The sequence below is a fragment of the Antechinus flavipes genome, chromosome 1 (assembly GCF_016432865.1).
Source record: "Antechinus flavipes isolate AdamAnt ecotype Samford, QLD, Australia chromosome 1, AdamAnt_v2, whole genome shotgun sequence".
Taxonomy (NCBI): Eukaryota; Metazoa; Chordata; class Mammalia; order Dasyuromorphia; family Dasyuridae; genus Antechinus; species Antechinus flavipes.
Window position 1 is genome coordinate 428,488,398 of NC_067398.1, and position 19,204 is coordinate 428,507,601.

Genomic DNA, 19,204 nt, shown 5'->3' on the forward strand with positions numbered 1-19,204 from the left:
CTCTCTCTCTTTCATATCCAAACTCTTAGAAAAACTGCATACTCCCATTGTCTCCACATCCTCTGCACTCCTTTTTCAAGCTAAATTTTGGTCTGAGAATGTAAAAAGAAAACTAAACTCATTTGGAGATTTTGCAATTTTTAAGATCTTACCCAGTGGTCCTTAAGATAATATCACACTAAAAATAATCGTTGAGTTGTATCCTTACTTGCTTAAGATAAAAATATTGTATTCTTATTTATAATTTTGAATATAGATGTTAAACTAGAGACAACTACTTAGATTGTTCTTAAAGTATAAAAATGTATTACATCTGATACTCAGAGCTCTTTCTGACTTGTCACCGGGTGGATTTAAGAGACCCTTGAAATTATATGATTTAATAATCTTTTGATTTTAATAGATCTGATCCTAAATACAACAGTGTTTAAACAATGTACATTCTACTTTCCCCTTTGGTATGTAAACTCTTGAGGGGCGTAATTGTTTCATTTTTGTATTTGTAGTCCCATCATCTAGCTTATTACCTGGTATGTAATGTGCACTTCATGAATGCCTGATGGTTTACTGATTTACATAGAAAAAGTTGCTGTACAGGATGAATACAGAGAGGACTGGCGAGACTTACATGAACTGATGCTAAGTGAAATGAGCAGAACCAGGAGATCATTATACACTTCGACAACGATACTGTATGAGGACATATTTTGATGGAAGTGGATTTCTTTGACAAAGAGACCTAAGTTTCAATTGATAAATGACGGACAAAAGCAGCTACACCCAAAGAACGAACACTGGGAAACGAATGTGAACTATCTGCATTTTTGTTTTTCTTCCCGGATTATTTATACCTTCTGAATCCAATTCTCCCTATGCAACAAGAGAACTGTTCGGTTCTGCAAACATATATTGTATCTAGGATATACTGCAACATATCCAACATATAAAGGACGGCTTGCCATCTAGGGGAGGGAGTGGAGGGAGGGAGGGGAAAAAAAAATCGGAAAAGAAACGAGTGCAAGGGATAATGCTGTCAATATAAAGTAATCATTAAATAAAAATTAAAAAATAAATAAATTAAAAAAAAAAAAAGAAAAAGTTGCTGTAGTAGAAACGAGTAGTATGAGAAATGACTACTCCATCTTAGAATATGGAATACACAAGAAATTTGGGCACAGTCTAACAAGTACTCTAAATGTTAGGCAAACCAATTTCTAAGGTTAGGAAAGAGGATACGAAGAGTCTTTTGGACTAAAATCCTAAAGAGAGTATAGGAGGAATAGGAAGTTTCTGAGAAAGGATATATAAGAATGAAATTCTGTTGCCCTGGTCAGATTATAATTGCAGTACATGGTATTACAGATAGAGAACTTGCCTCCACAGCCCAGAGGACCTAAGTTCAAATTTCACTTTCAATATTAATAAACTTTATGACTCCAGGGAAGGTTAAATAACCTTTCAATGCTTTAGGCAATACTATCAGACTATAAATTGAAAGTAAATGTCAAACCCTTCCTTGTGTTTTGCTAGATGTGCTAGTTGTCCCTTTTCAGATGTTACTTACCTTAAACTGTTCAAGAATCTGTACTGCATTTGTGAGCATGCTTGCTGCTTTGAAAAGATCACTATTGTTAAGATAATCCAGAGGTAGGATTCCCTAGAGACATTAAAGATTAGATATTAATTAGCTTCAGATTATTGACATTAAAAAAGATTTATGAGGTAAGCATAAAATGAAGAGAAATTACAATGAGCATAACAAATAAAAAAAAGGAACACCTGGTTCAACCAAGTAACTTGTCTTTTCTCTAATTATTCCTATAAATGAAAATTATGTATGTAACCAAAGCAAAGTATCATCATCTTCATTAGTGTTAATACATGAATTAAAAATACACAGTTCTTGCCCTGAGGAAGCTTGTAACATGAAACAGATAATTCAGTTGCAAGCAGGAGAAAGGAAAGAACTTCATACTACTAAAAAGTCATATGAAGAACAAGAGGTAGATATGGAATAAGAGGAAATGGTATGGAATCTGGGCTGTGCTACTTACTATATCTTCATGATCTTGGAAAAAGAATTTAAAAACTCTCTATCTTCTCATCTGCAAAAATGAAAGGGCTCTATCAGATGTCCTCTGAGATTCCTTCCAGTTAAATCTCAGATATAATATTTAATGTATAATAAGCATTATGGCAACTGTCTGTGTGCACACACAAAAAAATATTAACATCTGAATATCACACAGTAAATGAGAATGTAAACCAAGACAAGAGTATTACCACCTCAATTTCAGGAGGAAAAAAAACTGTGGAAGTATTTTAAAGATTTTTTTGTATGACTGAAAGAATAGATTATGATCTGGACTTGTCTATGCTTCAGGCATGAAAAAAGTTATCATATGGATCAACAAAGTAAGGTTCATTTTATCTCAGTAGTCTAGAAGGAGGAGGGAGGGAGAAAAGGAAGGGAATAAACATTTGTATACTGCTTTACTATGTGCCAAGTACTGTGCTAAGTACTTTTTACAAAAATTATCTGATTATATGATCTCACAATAATTGTGAGGTAGGTGCAGTTATTATTTTCATTTTACAGTTGAGGAAACTCAAACAAACAGAGTTTAAGTGTTTTGCCCCAGGGTACATGGCTAATAAGTGACTGAGGTTTATTTGAAGTCAATTCTTCCTGATTCCAGGCCCAGTGCTCTATCCATTGAGCCACCTAGCTGTTTCAAACATAGTAGGAGCCAAGAATAGTTTTGTAATCCAGTACAGCCTGGAGAAGGTCCAGAGTAAAGAACTTTAGCTCAGTTATAGAGGGCAATTAATGTTTAAAAGACAGGGAAGAAGGCACTATGGCAGCTGGGGAAAATACCTGGTTGCAGGAGTTCAGATCAACTACAGGAAAAATAACAATAAACAGGGTGGCAGGAAGAATAGTATAATAGTTCATATGAGGGATAAGGAGATTCTCATCAACATTTGGAAATATAAGGTAAATAAAAGCAGCAGTATTTAATAGTGAACCAAGTATCAGAAGTCAGTGATAAAAGTGAAAGATATTTCCATGATTGCATGAAAGAGGAATGCAATGGCAACAGAAATCAATACAGTAAAGAATCTGGAGAGGATAAAGGAAAGAGAGGAAATCAGCTGAAGTCCTACCTTCCCTTTCTTTCTCTCCTACCAATGGGAGGAATTTAAGTGTGATAGGAAAAGATATGTGTCATTCACATCAGAGTAGAAGTTGCTTTCCTGTAAGTACAATTAACAACTTTGCACAATAGCCTAGGTATAAAAGGTTTGCAACTCTGTGCAAGAAAGTATGTGAAAATGTACCAAAGCGAGAACTGTATGAATTATTAAAGAAATAGGAAGGAAACCCAGTGAATACAGTGACTTGAAGTCCAAAGTTCCAAAGAATAGCAATATAGAGTAGTTTGTGAAGCAATAATAGCACCAAGAAGAATGAGTGAATGAAAGAATTTGGCATTAAGATGGCCACAAAAGTTTATTTGTAAATAATGAAGCTATTATAAAAAGAATAGTAGCATATAATTTCTTCCCTTCACTATAAATAGAAAAATGAAACAGATTTTAAGTACAACTGAAAGACAATATTAGGTGCAAATGAAAAAAAAAATTACAGAGCCTTTAAATATCTGATTCTTCTTTCCCTAGTTTTAAAAAGAGAGAGGGAAGTCATTCCTGATATATCTAGCATAGTTCAAGAGTACTCTTACTTTGGGGCTGAACTGGGTACCTCAGGGTGACTATTCTGACATTATAATTCTACAATATGATGGAATTTTATATACTATGGCAGCAGTCCTATTTCCATCCGGGACAAAGCTCTCATTTCTCATGTAACATTGCATATAATAAATAGACATGAGAATTTATTAAGAACCACAGAGTCATGAAGCCTTTACTAATGTTCAACTTTTTAGATGAAGACTCAGTGCTTCTTATTTAAATCACTTTCTTCTACAAATATCCATGATCCTATTCTTAGACTAAGTTCTAAGAAACATGGAGAAAAAACATGCTCATATGTGATGGTTTCCCACAATGGAATTCTCTTTTTTTTATTATTTACTATCTCTATCTACCTATCTATCTATCCCATTCTCCTTTTACCATATAAAGAATATGGCTAATATTAAAGCATGCAAATTTTTCTTGAAAAAATGCTACAAATATGAGGAAAAAAATTACAAAACTGACCTCACATAATGGTTATGAGACATATAAAAAAACAAATTGGGGGAAACAGCATAATGTAATCTGACTGGAATTATAGTATACAGCAATCAAATTCATCCTGAATGAAGCAAATCCAGGCATAAGGGGTTCAAATCCTGGCTCTTGTACCTATTACTATTATTAGTGTGATCTTAAGCAAATTACTTGGCCTCCATTTCCTCATCGTAAAATGATGGAATTGGTTGGCTCAAGTGATCTCTCAGTTCTCTTCAGACTCTACACCTGTGATTTTAAAATTCTAAAAATCTAGAACCTTTTGCATGGACATTTAAGTCTAATCTTAAACAGATTAACAACTTTTTTGTAGATTATTTTAATTGTTTATACTTGTCTTTTAGCTACCAATTAGAATTATCTTTATCATGGAGTGTCAGCAGTGAAGGAAGAAGAGATTAAAAAAAAAAAAAAGAGTGAAAAATGGTTAGTGGATATGGTTAGAAATAAATGATTAAAATGATCAAAAGGAGGATTGTCAATAAAGTTTAATCACTATTATCAGAACCCACATCAATATTAAGAATGATAATTACAAGTTGGCTGAATAACAAAACTTTCAACAAAATGTACATTATGTTTATATTTTGTTTTTTCTTAGAACCTAAGAAGTGCCAAAAATAAATCACAGCAATGATTTAGTCAGTCCAGAATTGAGAGAGAATTCTGTATGTTCATCAGAAGAGTGGAGAGGCATTCAAATTTTTTTCAAAAATGAGATTTAAAAACCTACAGAAATCATGGTCTGGTTCGTTATTATAAACTCTTATTTTCTATAAATTATTTAGGGCATTTGAAGGAAGCAAGTCAAAAATAAATCAAGAAATCAGAATCACTGATTCTTAAGATTTGCAAATAACTTTCAAAAAAAGTCATTAGATCCAAAACTGAACCTGTATAAAACACATCCAATCAGCAGACATCTGGTCTTTGATTGAAGAATCCTACTTACACAAAACCCATCATCCCTAAAGGTAGTAATCCATTGTCAGATGATTCTAATTCTTAAGACTTTCTTTAAATCAAGGTTAAATCTGACTTTTTGTAAATTTTGAACACAGTTCCTACTTTTTTTTCTTTTCTGGTCAAACAAAACATATCTAATCTCTCTTCCATAAAACAGCCTTTCAAATGACTGAATATAGGTGTCACATCTACTTTGCTTCCTCTTCTGCAGATTAAATTTAATTCCTTCAACCATTCAGAATACTATATGATCAGGAGGTACATCCTGATTTCTCTCTTCTGAGAGTCCACTTGAGCTTACAGTCCATTAAAACTCAAATAATGTGTCTTAATTTCTCTTCCATAGGACAGTCCTTCAAATATTTAAATGTGTACTATGAAAGATGTATACTATGGAAATTATATATCCTCAGTTATTTCAACTCATAATCATACAGAATGATATGGAAGACAACCTTGGTTGTAGCTTACTAAGGATCCTAGGGAGAGATGTGAATAGACAAAAGTTGGTCTGAAATGACCTTTAAGTAACTTCACTGATATGCAGTGGAAAAGAAATGCAGTGGAAAGTGATGCAATCTTGGGCTATCCTAAAGAAGGATAGTATCTAAGAACTGGGAACTGATTTTGATTAGATATGATCAGTTAAAGAAATAAAAAGTATTTAGCCCAGAAATAGAGGGAAAACATGAAAGCTATGTTTGGATTTTTGAAGGTTTGTTAAGATTCATTTCTTTTAAATTCCTATCATGAGAATTAGGAATAATAAGAGAAAACTGCAGAGATACAAATTTAGGCCTGCTATTAGGAAAAAAACTCTCTATAAATTATAGCAATCAGAAAATAGAACTGGGTATGTTGAGAGGCTGGAATTTCCTCTCACTGTAGGTGTTCAAGCATCATCTCATAGAAGAGAGAGTTGTTTAGGCGGGCTTGGTCTAAGAGACCTCTGAATTCCCTTCTAAGACTGAGACTTTCTTTTTTTTTTTTTCTATTTTGTTTTTTTTTAATATTTTATTTTATTTTATTTTATAATAACTTTATATTGACAGAATCCATGCCAGGGTAATTTTTTCACAACATTATCCCTTGCACTTGCTTCTGTTCCGATTTTTCCCCTTCCTCCCTCCACCCCCTCCCCTACATGGCAAGCAGTCCTATATATGTTAGATATGTTGCAGTATATCCTAGATACAATACATGTTTGCAGAACCGAGCAGTTCTCTTGTTGCACAGGGAGAATTGGATTCAGAAGGTAAAAACAACTCGGAAAGAAAAACCAATAAAATAAAAATAATAAAATAAAATAAAAAAAAAAATGCAAATAGTTCACATTCGTTTCCCAGTGTTCTTTCTTTGGGTGTAGCTGCTTCTGTCCATCATTTATCAATTCAAACTGAGTCTTTGTCAAAGAAATCCACCTCCATCAGAATACATCCTCATACAATATTGTTGTCGAAGTGAAAAGTGATCTCCTAGTTCTGCTCATTTCACTTAGCATCAGTTCATGTAAGTCTCACCAGTCCTCTCAGGATTCATCCTGCTGGTCATTTCTTACAGAACAATAATATTCCATAACATTCATATACCACAATTTACCCAGCCATTCTCCAACTGATGGGCATCCATTCAATTTCCAGTTTCTAGCCACTACAAACAGGGCTGACACAAACATTTTGGCACATACAGGTCCCTTTCCCTTCTTTAGTATTTCTTTGGGATATAAGCCCAATAGAAACACTGCTGGATCAAAGGGTATGCACAGTTTAATAACTTTTTGGGCATAATTCCAGATTGCTCTCCAGAATGGCTGGATTCGTTCACAGTTCCACCAACAATGCATCAGTGTCCCAGTTTTCCCACATCCCCACCAACATTCATCATTATTTTTTCCTGTCATCTTAGCCAATCTGACAGGTGTGTAGTGGTATCTCAGAGTTGTCTTAATTTGCATTTCTCTGATCAATAATGATTTGGAACACTCTTTCATATGAGTGGTAATAGTTTCAATTTCATCATCTGAAAATTGTCTATTCATATCCTTTGACCATTTATCAATTGAAGAATGGCTTGATTTCTTATAAATTTGAGTCAGTTCTCTATATATTTTGGAAATGAGGCCTTTATCAGAACCTTTAACTGTGAAGATGTTTTCCCAGTTTGTTGCTTCCCTTCTAATCTTGTTTGCATTAGTTTTGTTTGTACAAAGGCTTTTTAATTTGATGTAATCAAAATTTTCTATTTTGTGATCAGTAATGGTCTCTAGTTCATCTTTGGTCACAAATTTCTTTCTCCTCCACAAGTCTGAGAGATAAACTGTCCTATGTTCCTCTAATTTATTTATAATCTCATTCTTTATGCCTAGATCATGGACCTATTTTGATCTTATCTTGGTATATGGTGTTAAGTATGGGTCCATGCCTAATTTCTGCCATACTAATTTCCAGTTATCCCAGCAGTTTTTAATCAAATAATGAATTCTTTTCCCAGAAGTTAGGGGCTTTGGGTTTGTCAAACACTAGATAGCTGTAGTTGACTATTCTGTCTTGTGAACCTAACCTTTTCCACTGATCAACTAATCTATTTCTTAGCCAATACCAAATGGTTTTGGTAACTGCTGCTTTATAATATAATTTTAGATCAGGTACAGCTAGGCCATCTTCATTTGATTTTTTTTTTCATTAATTCCCTTGAGATTCTTGACTTTTTATTGTTCCATATGAATTTTGTTGTTATTTTTTCTAGATCACTAAAATATTTTCTTGGAAGTCTGATTGGGACTTCCGGTTAAGATGGTGGAGAGGAGGCACAGAGCTGTGGAGCTCCACGCTTTCTCTCACTATCCATTTCATTACAAGCCTCTGAATTAATGCTTGACTGAAAAAAACCCCACAAATAGTTACCAAGAAAGCCATCCTTGAGATTCACCAAGAAAGGTCTGTCTTTACTGGAGGGCTGGGACGGTTTTAGATCAGGCGCAGGTGACGGGCAGCGGCAGTGAGAGCATGGGAGCAGACTGGAGAGGGGGTGGGGAGTGATCGCAGCCGTCTCTGCAGGGAGAGCTTCGATACAGGATTAGATACTTTGCTCCGGCAGCAAGTCAGCAGCCCAGCAGAGAAGCTAAAAACACCGGGGGTGAAGAATACAACCCCAAACAGCTGGAGTCTCTCGGGACCTGGCGGCTCCCTCCCTTCTCCCCCCCTCCCCCCCACAGTGACTCAGCACACTTTGGGATCTCAGAGCGCAGGCGCACACAGTCCTGCTAGTGCCTCACTGCTGCCCCCTGCAGTCTGTAGAGGAAGCTCGGTAACACCACCCAGGCCCTCCCCCAAAGAAAGACTCCAGTTTTTTCTGTTTTTCTTTGCTAGTTTGTCTTTCATTATTAGACAGAATGAGCAAGAAACTGAAGAGGACTTTAACCCTTGACAGCTTCTATACAGATAGAGAGCAGACTCTAAATCCTGAGACTAAAAACAGACTGTCTCCAGGTGAATCCCCAAAGAGGAGATCATCTGTTCCTCAGCACAGATGAACCTCATAGAAGTAATTAAAAAGGCTCTCACAAGAGAGCTAGAAGAAAAATGGGAAAAGGAGAGGGAGGCTTGGCAAAAGAGCCTGGAGAAGTCAGTTAAAGAGAGAATGGATAAAGAAGTAAAATCCTTGAAAAATAGGATTGGTGAACTGGACAACAAAATTGGCGAAATGGAAAAAATTCCACAGAACAAAAGAACTCAATGAGACAATTAGAAAAAGATTTTAAAAAAGTGAGTGAAGAAAATACTTCACTGAAAATCAGAATTGAACAATTGGAATTGAATGACTCGAGGAGACAAGAAGAATCAGTCAAGCAAATCCAAAAAAATCAAACAATGGAAAAGAATGTGAAATACCTTCTGGGGAAGACAACAGACCTGGAAAACAGATCCAGGAGAGACAATCTGAGAATCATTGGACTTCCAGAAAAGCATGATGAAAAAAAGAGCCTGGACACTATTTTCCAGGAAATTATCAAAGAGAACTGCCCAGAAGTCATAGGAACAGAGGAAAAAATAAACATTGAAAGGATTCATCAATCACCCACTGAAAGGGATCCTAAAATCAAAACACCAAGGAATATAGTGGCCAAATGCCAGAACCCTCAGACGAAGGAAAAAATATTGCAAGCGGCTAGAAAAACCCAATTCAAGTATCAAGGAGCCACAATAAGGATCACCCAGGATCTAGCAGCATCCACATTAAAAGATCGAAGGGCCTGGAATATGATATTCCGAAAGGCTAAGGAACTTGGTATGCAACCAAAAATAACTTACTCAGCGAGAATGAGCATCTTTTTCCAGGGAAGAAGATGGACATTCAACGAAGTAAGCGAATTTCATCTATTTTTGATGAAAAAGCCAGAACTTAACAAAAAGTTTGATCTACAAATATAGAACTCAAGAGAAATCTAAAAAGGAAAAGATTAATCTTGGGAACTATATTTTGACTATATAGATGTATAAAGAATACATGTATACCTTGTTCTAGAAATTGATGTGGAAAGGACATTGTACCAGAAAAAGGGTAAAGTGGGGGTAGTACATCTCATGAAGAGGCATAGGAAACCTATTATATCTGAGAGAAAGAATGGAGGGGGATGAATATAGTGGGTATCTTACTGCCTTCAGAATTGGCTTTAAGTGAAAAATCTTAAGACATATTCAATCTATGGTGAAACTTCGCCCACCTCATTGAAAAGTGAGAAGGGAAAAGTGAAAAGGGAAGGAATAAGCTAAGAGGAAGGGAATACGGAAACTGGGAGGGAAAGGGATAAGATATGAGGAGGAACTCTAAGGCGGGGGGAGGGATACTAAAAAGGGAGGGCTGTGAGAAGCAAGTGGTGCTCACAAGCTTAATACTGGGAAGGGGGGGAAGGGGAAAGAAGGGAGAAAAGCATAAACCGGGGTTAACAAGATGGCAAGTAATACAGAATTGGTCATTCTAACCATAAATGTGAACGGGGTAAACTTCCCCATAAAGAGGAAGCGGTTAGCAGAATGGATTAAAAGCCAGAATCCTACAATATGTTGTTTACAGGAAACACACCTGAAGCGGGGAGATACATGCAGGTTAAAGGTAAAAGGTTGGAGCAAAATCTACTATGCTTCAGGTGAAGTCAAAAAAGCAGGGGTAGCCATCCTGATCTCAGATCAAGCTAAAACAAAAATTGATCTAATTAAAAGAGATAAGGAAGGGCACTATATCTTGCTAAAGGGTAGCATGGATAATGAAGCAATATCACTATTAAATATATACATGCCAAGTGGTGTGGCATCTAAATTCTTAAAAGAGAAATTAAGAGAACTGCAAGAAGAAATAGACAGTAAAACTATAATAGTGGGAGATCTTAACCTTGCACTCTCAGAATTAGATAATTCAAACCACAAAATAAATAAGAAAGAAGTCAAAGAGGTAAATAGAATACTAGAAAAGTTAGATATGATAGATCTCTGGAGAAAATGTAATGGAGACAGAAAGGAATACACTTTCTTTCCAGCAGTTCATAGAACCTATACAAAAATTGACCATATATTAGGACATAAAAACCTCAAACTCAAATGCAGTAAGGCAGAAATAGTAAATGCATCCTTTTCAGACCACGATGCAATGAAAATTACATTCAACAAAAAACCAGGGGGAAGTAGACCAAAAAATAATTGGAAACTAAATAATCTCATACTAAAGAATGATTGGGTGAAACAGCAAATCATAGACATAATTAATAACTTCACCCAAGAAAACGATAATAATGAGACATCATACCAAAATGTATGGGATGCAGCCAAAGCGGTAATAAGGGGAAATTTCATATCTCTAGAGGCCTATTTGTATAAAATAGAGAAAGAGAAGGTCAATGAATTGGGCTTGCAACTAAAAATGCTAGAAAAGGAAGTCTGATTGGTATAGCACTAAATAAATAGATTAGTTTAGGGAGTATTGTCATCTTTATTCTATTCGCTCGGCTTATCCAAGAGCACTTAATATTTTTCCAATTATTTAAGTATGACTTTATTTGTGTGGAAACTTTTTTGTAATTTTGCTCATATAATTCCTGACTTTCCTTTGGTAGATAGATTCCCAAATATTTTATGCTATCAACAGTTATTCTGAATGGAATTTCTCTTTGTATCTCTTGCTGTTGGATTTTGTTGGTGATGTATAAAAATGCTGAGGATTTATGGAGATTTATTTTGTATCCAGCTACTTTGCTAAAATTGTGAATTATTTCTAATAGCTTCTTAGTAGAATCTCTGGGGTTCTCTAGGTATACCATCATATCATCTGCAAAGAGTGATAGTTTGGTTTCCTCATTGCCTACTCTAATTCCTTTAATATCTTTCTCGACTCTTATTGCAGAGGCTAGTTTCTAATATGATATTGAATAATAATGGTGATAGTGGGCAACTTTGCTTCACTCCAGATCTTACTGGGAAAGATTTTTTTTTTCCCCATTGCATATGATGCTTACTGATGGTTTTAAATATATGCTCCTGACTATTTTAAGGAAAAGTCCATTTATTCCTATGCTCTCAAGTGTTTTTATTAGGAATGGATGTTGAATTTTATCAAATGCTTTTTCTGCATCTATTGAGATGATCATCTGGTTTTTGTTTGGTTGGTTATTGATATAGTCAATTATGCTAATAGTTTTCCTAAAATTGAACCAGCCCTGCATTCCTGGTATAAATCCTACTTGGTCATAGTGTATTATCCTGGGGATGATTTTCTGTAATCTTTTTGCTAATATTTTATTTAAGATTTTAGCATCACTATTCATTAGGGAGCTTGGTCTATAATTTTCTTTCTCTGTTTTCAACCTACCTGGTTTAGGTATCAGTACCATGTCTGTGTCATAAAAGGAGTTTGGTAGGACTCCTTCAATCCCTATTTTTTCAAATAGTTTATTTAGCATTGGAGTTAATTGTTCTTTAAATGTTTGGTAGAATTCACATGTAAATCCATCTGGTCCTGGGGATTTTTTCTTAGGGAGTTGGTTGATAGTTTGTTCTATTTCTTTTTCTGAGATGGGACTGTTTAGGATATTTACTTCTTCCTTTGTTAGTTTGGGCAAGCTATATTTTTGGAGGTATTCTTCTATTTCATTTAAGTTATCAAATTTATTGGCATAAAGTTGGGCAAAGTAACTCCTAATTATTGCTCTAATTTCCTCTTCGTTAGTGGTGAGTTCTCCCTTTTCATTTTTAAGACTAACAATTTGATTTTCCTCTTTCCTTTTTTTAATCAGATTTACTAAGGGTTTGTCTATTTTGTTGGTTTTTTCATAGAACCAACTCTTAGTTTTATTAATTAATTCAATAGTTTTTTTACTTTCCATTTTATTGATCTCTCCTTTTATTTTTAGAATTTCAAGTTTAGTATTTGACTGGGGATTTTTAATTTGTTCCTTTTCTAGCATTTTTAGTTGCAAACCCAATTCATTGACCTTCTCTTTCTCTATTTTATGCAAATAGGCCTCTAGAGATATGAAATTTCCCCTTATTACCGCTTTGGCTGTATCCCATACATTTTGGTATGATGTCTCATTATTATCATTTTCTTGGGTGAAATTATTAATTATGTCTATGATTTGCTGTTTCACCCAATCATTCTTTAGTATAAGATTATTTAGTTGCCAATTATTTTTTGGTCTATTTTCCCCTGGCTTTTTGTTGAATGTAATTTTCATTGCATCGTGGTCTGAAAAGGATGCATTTACTATTTCTGCCTTACTGCATTTGAATTTGAGGTTTTTATGTCCTAATATATGGTCAATTTTTGTATAGGTTCCATGAACTGCTGAAAAGAAAGTGTACTCCTTTCTGTCTCCATTACATTTTCTCCAGAGATCTATCATATCTAACTTTTCTAGTATTCTATTTACCTCTTTGATTTCTTTCTTATTTATTTTGTGGTTTGATTTATCTAATTCTGAGAGTGCAAGGTTGAGATCTCCCACTATTATAGTTTTGCTGTCTATTTCTTCTTGCAGCTCTCTTAATTTTTCTTTTAAGAAATTAGATGCTACACCACTTGGCATGTATATGTTTAATAGTGATATTGCTTCATTATCCATGCTACCCTTTAGCAAGATATAGTGCCCTTCCTTATCTCTTTTAATTAGATCAATTTTTGCTTTAGCTTGATCTGAGATCAGGATGGCTACCCCTGCTTTTTTGACTTCACCTGAAGCATAGTAGATTTTGCTCCAACCTTTTATCTTTAACCTGCATGTATCTCCCTGCTTCAGGTGTGTTTCCTGTAAACAACATATTGTAGGATTCTGGCTTTTAATCCATTCTGCTAACCGCTTCCTCTTTATGAGGGAGTTTGCCCCGTTCACATTTATGGTTAAAATGACTAATTCTGTATTACTTGCCATCTTGTTAACCCGTTTATGCTTTTCTCCCTTCTTTCCCCTTACCCCCCTTCCCAGTATTAAGCTTGTGATCACCACTTGCTTCTCACAGCCCTCCCTTTTTAGTATCTCTCCCTGCTCCCCACCTTAGATTTCCTCCCCCTATCTTACCCCTTTCTCTCCCCGTTTCCGTATTCCCTTCCTCTTAGCTTATTCCTTCCCTTTTCACTTTTCCTTTCTCACTTTTCAATGAGGTGGGAGAAGTTACACCATAAATTGAATATGTCTAAAATTTTTCTCTTAAAGCCAATTCTGAAGGCAGTAAGATACCCACTATATTCATCCCCCTCCATTCTTTATTTCAGATATAAGAGGTTTCCTTTGCCTCTTCATGAGATGTAGTACCCCCACTTTACCCTTTTTCTGGTACAATGTCCTTTCCACATCTACTTTCTAGAACAAGGTATACATGCATTCTTTATACATCTTTATATCAGAAATATAGTTCCCAAGATTAATCTTTACCCTTTTTAGATTTCTCTTGAGTTCTATATTTGTAGATCAAACTTTTTGTTAAGTTCTGGCTTTTTCATCAAAAATAGGTGAAATTCGCTTACTTCGTTGAATGTCCATCTTCTTCCCTGGAAAAAGATGCTCATTCTAGCTGGGTAAGTTATTTTTGGTTGCATACCAAGTTCCTTAGCCTTTTGGAATATCATATTCCAGGCCCTTCGATCCTTTAATGTAGATGCTGCTAGATCCTGGGTGATCCTTATTGTGGCTCCTTGATACTTGAATTGGGTTCTTCTAGCTGCTTGCAATATTTTTTCCTTTGTCTGAGGGTTCTGGCATTTGGCCACTATATTCCTTGGTGTTTTGATTTTAGGATCCCTTTCAATGTCTATTTTATCCTCTGTTCCTATAACTTCTGGGCAGTTCTCTTTGATAATTTCCTGGAAAATAGTATCCAGGCTCTTTTTTTCATCATACTTTTCTGGGAGTCCAATGATTCTCAGATTGTGTCTCCTGGATCTGTTTTCCAGGTCTGTTGTTGTCCCCAGAAGGAATTTCACATTCTTTTCCATTGTTTGATTTTTTTGGATTTGCTTGACTGATTCTTCTTGTCTCCTCGAGTCATTCAATTCCAATTGCTCAATTCTGATTTTTAATGAAGTGTTTTCTTCACTCACTCTTTTAAAATCTTTTTCTAATTGTCTGTGGAATTTTTTTCCTTTTCGCCAATTTTGTTTTTTAGAGAGCTGTTTTCTGTTTCCAGGTCACCAATCCTATTTTTCAAGGATTTTATTTCATTATCCAGTCTCTCTTTAAATGAGTGGGATGACTTCTCCAGCCTCTCTTGCCAAGCCTCCCTCTCCTTTTCCCATTTTTCTTCTAGCTCCCTTGTGAGAGCCTTTTTAATTACTTCTATGAGGTTCATCTGTGCTGAGGAACAGATGATCTCCTCCTTTGGGGATTTACCTGGAGACTGTCTGTTTTTAGTCTCCTCAGGATTTAGAGTCTGCTCTCTATCTGTATAGAAGCTGTCAAGGGTTAAAGTCCTCTTCAGTTTTTTGCTCATTATGTCGAAGAATCAAAGACAAACTAGCAAAAAGAAAAAAAAGAAATCACCCCTAATTGGAGTCTGCTTTTTCGGGGGAGGGGCTGGGTGGTGTTACCGAGCTTCCTCTACAGACTGCGCGGGCAGCAGTGAGGCACTAGCAGGATTGTGTTGCGCCTGCGCTCTGAGATCCCAGAGTGTGCTGAGTCACTGGGGGGGAAAAGGGGGGTGGCCAGGTCCCGAGAGACTCCAGCTGTTTGGAGTTATATTCTTTGCCCCGGTGTTTTTAGCTTCTCTGCTGGGCTGCTGGCTTGCTGCCGGAGCAAAGTATCCAAACCTGTAGCAAAGCTCTCTCCACAGAGATGGCTGCAATCACACCCCACCCCCTCTCCAGTCTGCTCAGCTGTGAGCTGCCTGCCGTGCTCTCAGCTTCCTGCCCGCACCCTGTGCCCAATCCAAAACCGTCCCAGCCCTCGCACAAAAACAGACCTTTCTTGGCGAATCTCAAGGATGGCTTCTCTTGGTAACTATTTGTGGGTTTTTTTCAGTCAAGCATCAATTCAGAGGCTTGTAATGAAATGGGTAGTGAGAGAAAACGCGGAGCTTACACAGCTGTGTGCCTCCTCTCCACCATCTTGGCCAGAAGTCCCCAAGACTGAGACTTTCAGAAAAGTGTTTGTACTTGCCTTATGATATTGGAAAGAACACTATAAGGGGAGAATACTGTCAGTAGGAAATTCATAGAAATATTGGTGAATAAGTGTGAAAATAGCTTAGTGTATACACATCATTAAGGAAAAGGTCAACATTTGAGAGAAAGCTAGTAAAAGAGAGCAATAGAGGATTAGCCTGACTCAGAAGGAAGAAGTAAAAATGAATAGGCCATGGTCTGAAGTTTTAATTTAAAATCAAAATACTCATTTATTTTATTTTAAAAAATCAATTCTACACTTGAAGGCTAAAGTTACTTCTAATTTACAATGTGGAAAATTACAAATTAGGTTCTCTTTAGAAATCACCATGGAATAATAATATGGTCATATGTCATTAATTAGGTGATATATATATATATTTTTAAATGAAGAGGTTTTCAAAAATTCAAATATAAATTTAGAATTGGTTTATTCTTTAAAAACTAGCAAATGTTGCTGGATTATACATTTCATTACTTCAGGATAAAATGCCTCATGTACATGATATTAATTTATATTCTTTACTGAAAAGGAGTGCTATCATTTTAAAAGATACCTGGTTTAGTACTCTTAGTATTGCAGATAATAATTTTAAAATAACACACATTGAAATGAGCAGAATCAGGAGATCATTATATACTTCAACAACGATACTGTATGAGGATATATTCTGATGGAAGTGGATTTCTTTGACAAAGAGATGTAACTCAGTTTCAGTTGATCAAAGATGGACAGAAGCAGCTACACCCAAAGAAAGAATGCTGGGAAATGAATATAAACTGCTTGCATTTTTGTTTTTCTTCCCAGGTTATTTCTACCTTCTGAATCCAATTCTCCCTGTGCAACAAGAGAACTGTAAATCTGCACACATATATTCTATCTATACTGTGACATATTTAACATGTATAGAACTGCTTGCCATCTGGGGGAGGGGGTGAAGGGAGAGAGGGGAAAAATCGGAACAGAAGTGAGTGCAAGGGATAATGTTGTAAAAAAAATTACCCTGGCATGGGTTCTGTCAATAAAAAGTTATAATTAAAATAAATATAAATAAATAACACACATTTATGAAATACCTGAGATATTAGTGTTCCAATATTTACCAAAGATAAGTATGAACTATTCATCCTATACATAAATTTAAAGAAATAAATGCAAGTCAGTGTAAATTTTACTATGCATTAATTTATTTTAAACCTAAAGTTGAGAGATGATAAAACTAAATTACTTACCACAGAATTAAGGGGAAAAGGAACTCCAATGAGGGAAGCCATCAATGGTGCTATGTCAGCCTAAAAGTATAAAATATTCAGAAGTTAGGTTGTAATAAAATATTATCAAAGTTAAGTAATTTTATGTATTAACTCTATTACAAAAAGGAATTTGTGGTGTATTGGATGGAAAATGTTGATCTGGACTGAGGAAGACCTGAGTTCAAGTAGGGTTTCTGAAACATACTGATTATTTGTGTGTCCCTTAAGGACTCAGGCTCTCAGACACCAAAGCAAGTCTTTGAGATTAATCTACAAATGAATGATTAGAGGCAGCTTCCCTCTACCTGAAGCCAAAAACAAACAAACAAAAAAAAAAAAAACCTCCACATTCATATCCCACAAAGCTACACTACAGAATTCAATTTGCTAGTACTCTGATTAAGATCTCATGAAAGTGAAAGCCACATGAAATAAGAGCCTCATCAAATTGCTAATTAGCTGAAAGTCATGTATTCTACAATGATTTCCTTTGTGACACATGGAGCAAGCAAGAGCCTAAGCACCTCCATATTCAGATGGCAGATAATTATGTAGAAATACATGTATCTGAGTAACATATATAACTCAGTAGTGTATTTATTTAACTCCCTATTATGATAAATGCCTAATATATTTTACTCCAAAAGGATAGAGGTATTTTTCAACCTACTATATTGAAATAGTAGGATGCCCTGTTTAGTCTCCATCCTTCTTTTCAAATTATCCACACCAAAACTGAGCACTAGAAAAGGGCACCTCACTTTCTGAAATCAGTGAAGGAAATAAATGTTGAATATGCCTCATTAGGGATGACATAAATATGAATTAATCAAATAACTCAGAAAGTTAAAAACAAGTCTCCAGAAGTACTACTTTGAGACTCCATCATATCTTAGGAATGTCCATAGTTTTGTATTTAATAAATGTTTTATAGTTTAAAAAAAAAAACCTGCCAACTCTTGTGTTATACCTCCACTGCCTCAAGCAACTTTCTCTTCACTCAAACATTCATTCCCTCAGAACCACATCAACCCTTGTCTGTATTCTAATAGCCAATTTTCCTGCTTCCATCTTTATTTTTTCTTTTAAATTATACTTGATATAGCTGGCAAAATAATTTTCCTAGGCACATGTCTGATATATCAGTTTTTACTTCAGAAATCTTTAGTAACTCTATTGCTCTAGGATAAAAAAAAATAAAATCCTCAATCAGGCTTTTGAATTCCTCTATACTGATTTCAACATTATATCTAATATAAATTTAAGAGCCTTATATTTCATTTTACACTCATTAAAATACTTTAATCCTAAACAAACTAAACTACTAGGTATTTTCCAACAAGTCATTCTACCTCAACATTCTATTCCTTTGCACAGACTATACCCAATACCTAGAATAACCACTCTTTTATTCTCTATGTCAAAAGCTTAATTTTTATTAAAGATTCAGCTTAGGTTTAGAATTAGGAAATGAAAAAGGACCAAGGTTTACAGATTACTTAGAATCTTTTAACTGTTATGTTACAAACACTTTTTTTAAAAAAATAGAAGGATTTGGATCTATCAATCACTAAATAGCATCATTAGAAAGAATATATCTCAATATACAGGAAATAAAGTAAGATCCATTTAAAATTTGGCTGTTTTGGTATAGACATAACATGAAGAAGCTATAGACAAAGTCAAAATCAACAAATAAAAAACAAAGAAGATAATGTTTTTCATTAAAATAACTCTATCATAAAATAAAAATAGTGATGATGAAGAAATAGAAAAAAGAAAAGATATCAGCAGATATTTATTATTTCCTATCCAAGTTTAATTGATGAAAAATAATGGAAAGATCAAAAGCCTAGAAATTACTTTAGCCAGCAAACACTTGACTTTTTTGCCAAGTGGAAAAATATGGAAACTTTGGTCAACACTAATTGAGTATGAATTCATTTGCAAATGTTATGAAGAATGCCAGTGGAAGATTTAATGGTGTCCACTAAATTGACTAAAAGGCAAGGAAAACAAAAAACCCAATACTACTTATTTTTTGCTGATTATAAAAAAGCATAATTCAAATAGAAGACAG

At 35.0% G+C, this 19,204-nt stretch overlaps 1 protein-coding gene across 1 annotated transcript in view; it reads right to left on the reverse strand.

The window, feature by feature from the left end:
- Positions 1–19,204, reverse strand: part of PIGN (phosphatidylinositol glycan anchor biosynthesis class N) — a 174,137-nt gene that overhangs the window by 111,666 nt on the left and 43,267 nt on the right. The window contains exons 9-10 of the mRNA XM_051969902.1: positions 17,104–17,163; positions 1,565–1,657 (exon numbers count right to left, since the gene is read on the reverse strand). Of these exons, the coding sequence (XP_051825862.1) occupies positions 1,565–1,657; positions 17,104–17,163 (153 nt within the window). The remainder of the gene's footprint in view (positions 1–1,564; positions 1,658–17,103; positions 17,164–19,204) is intronic.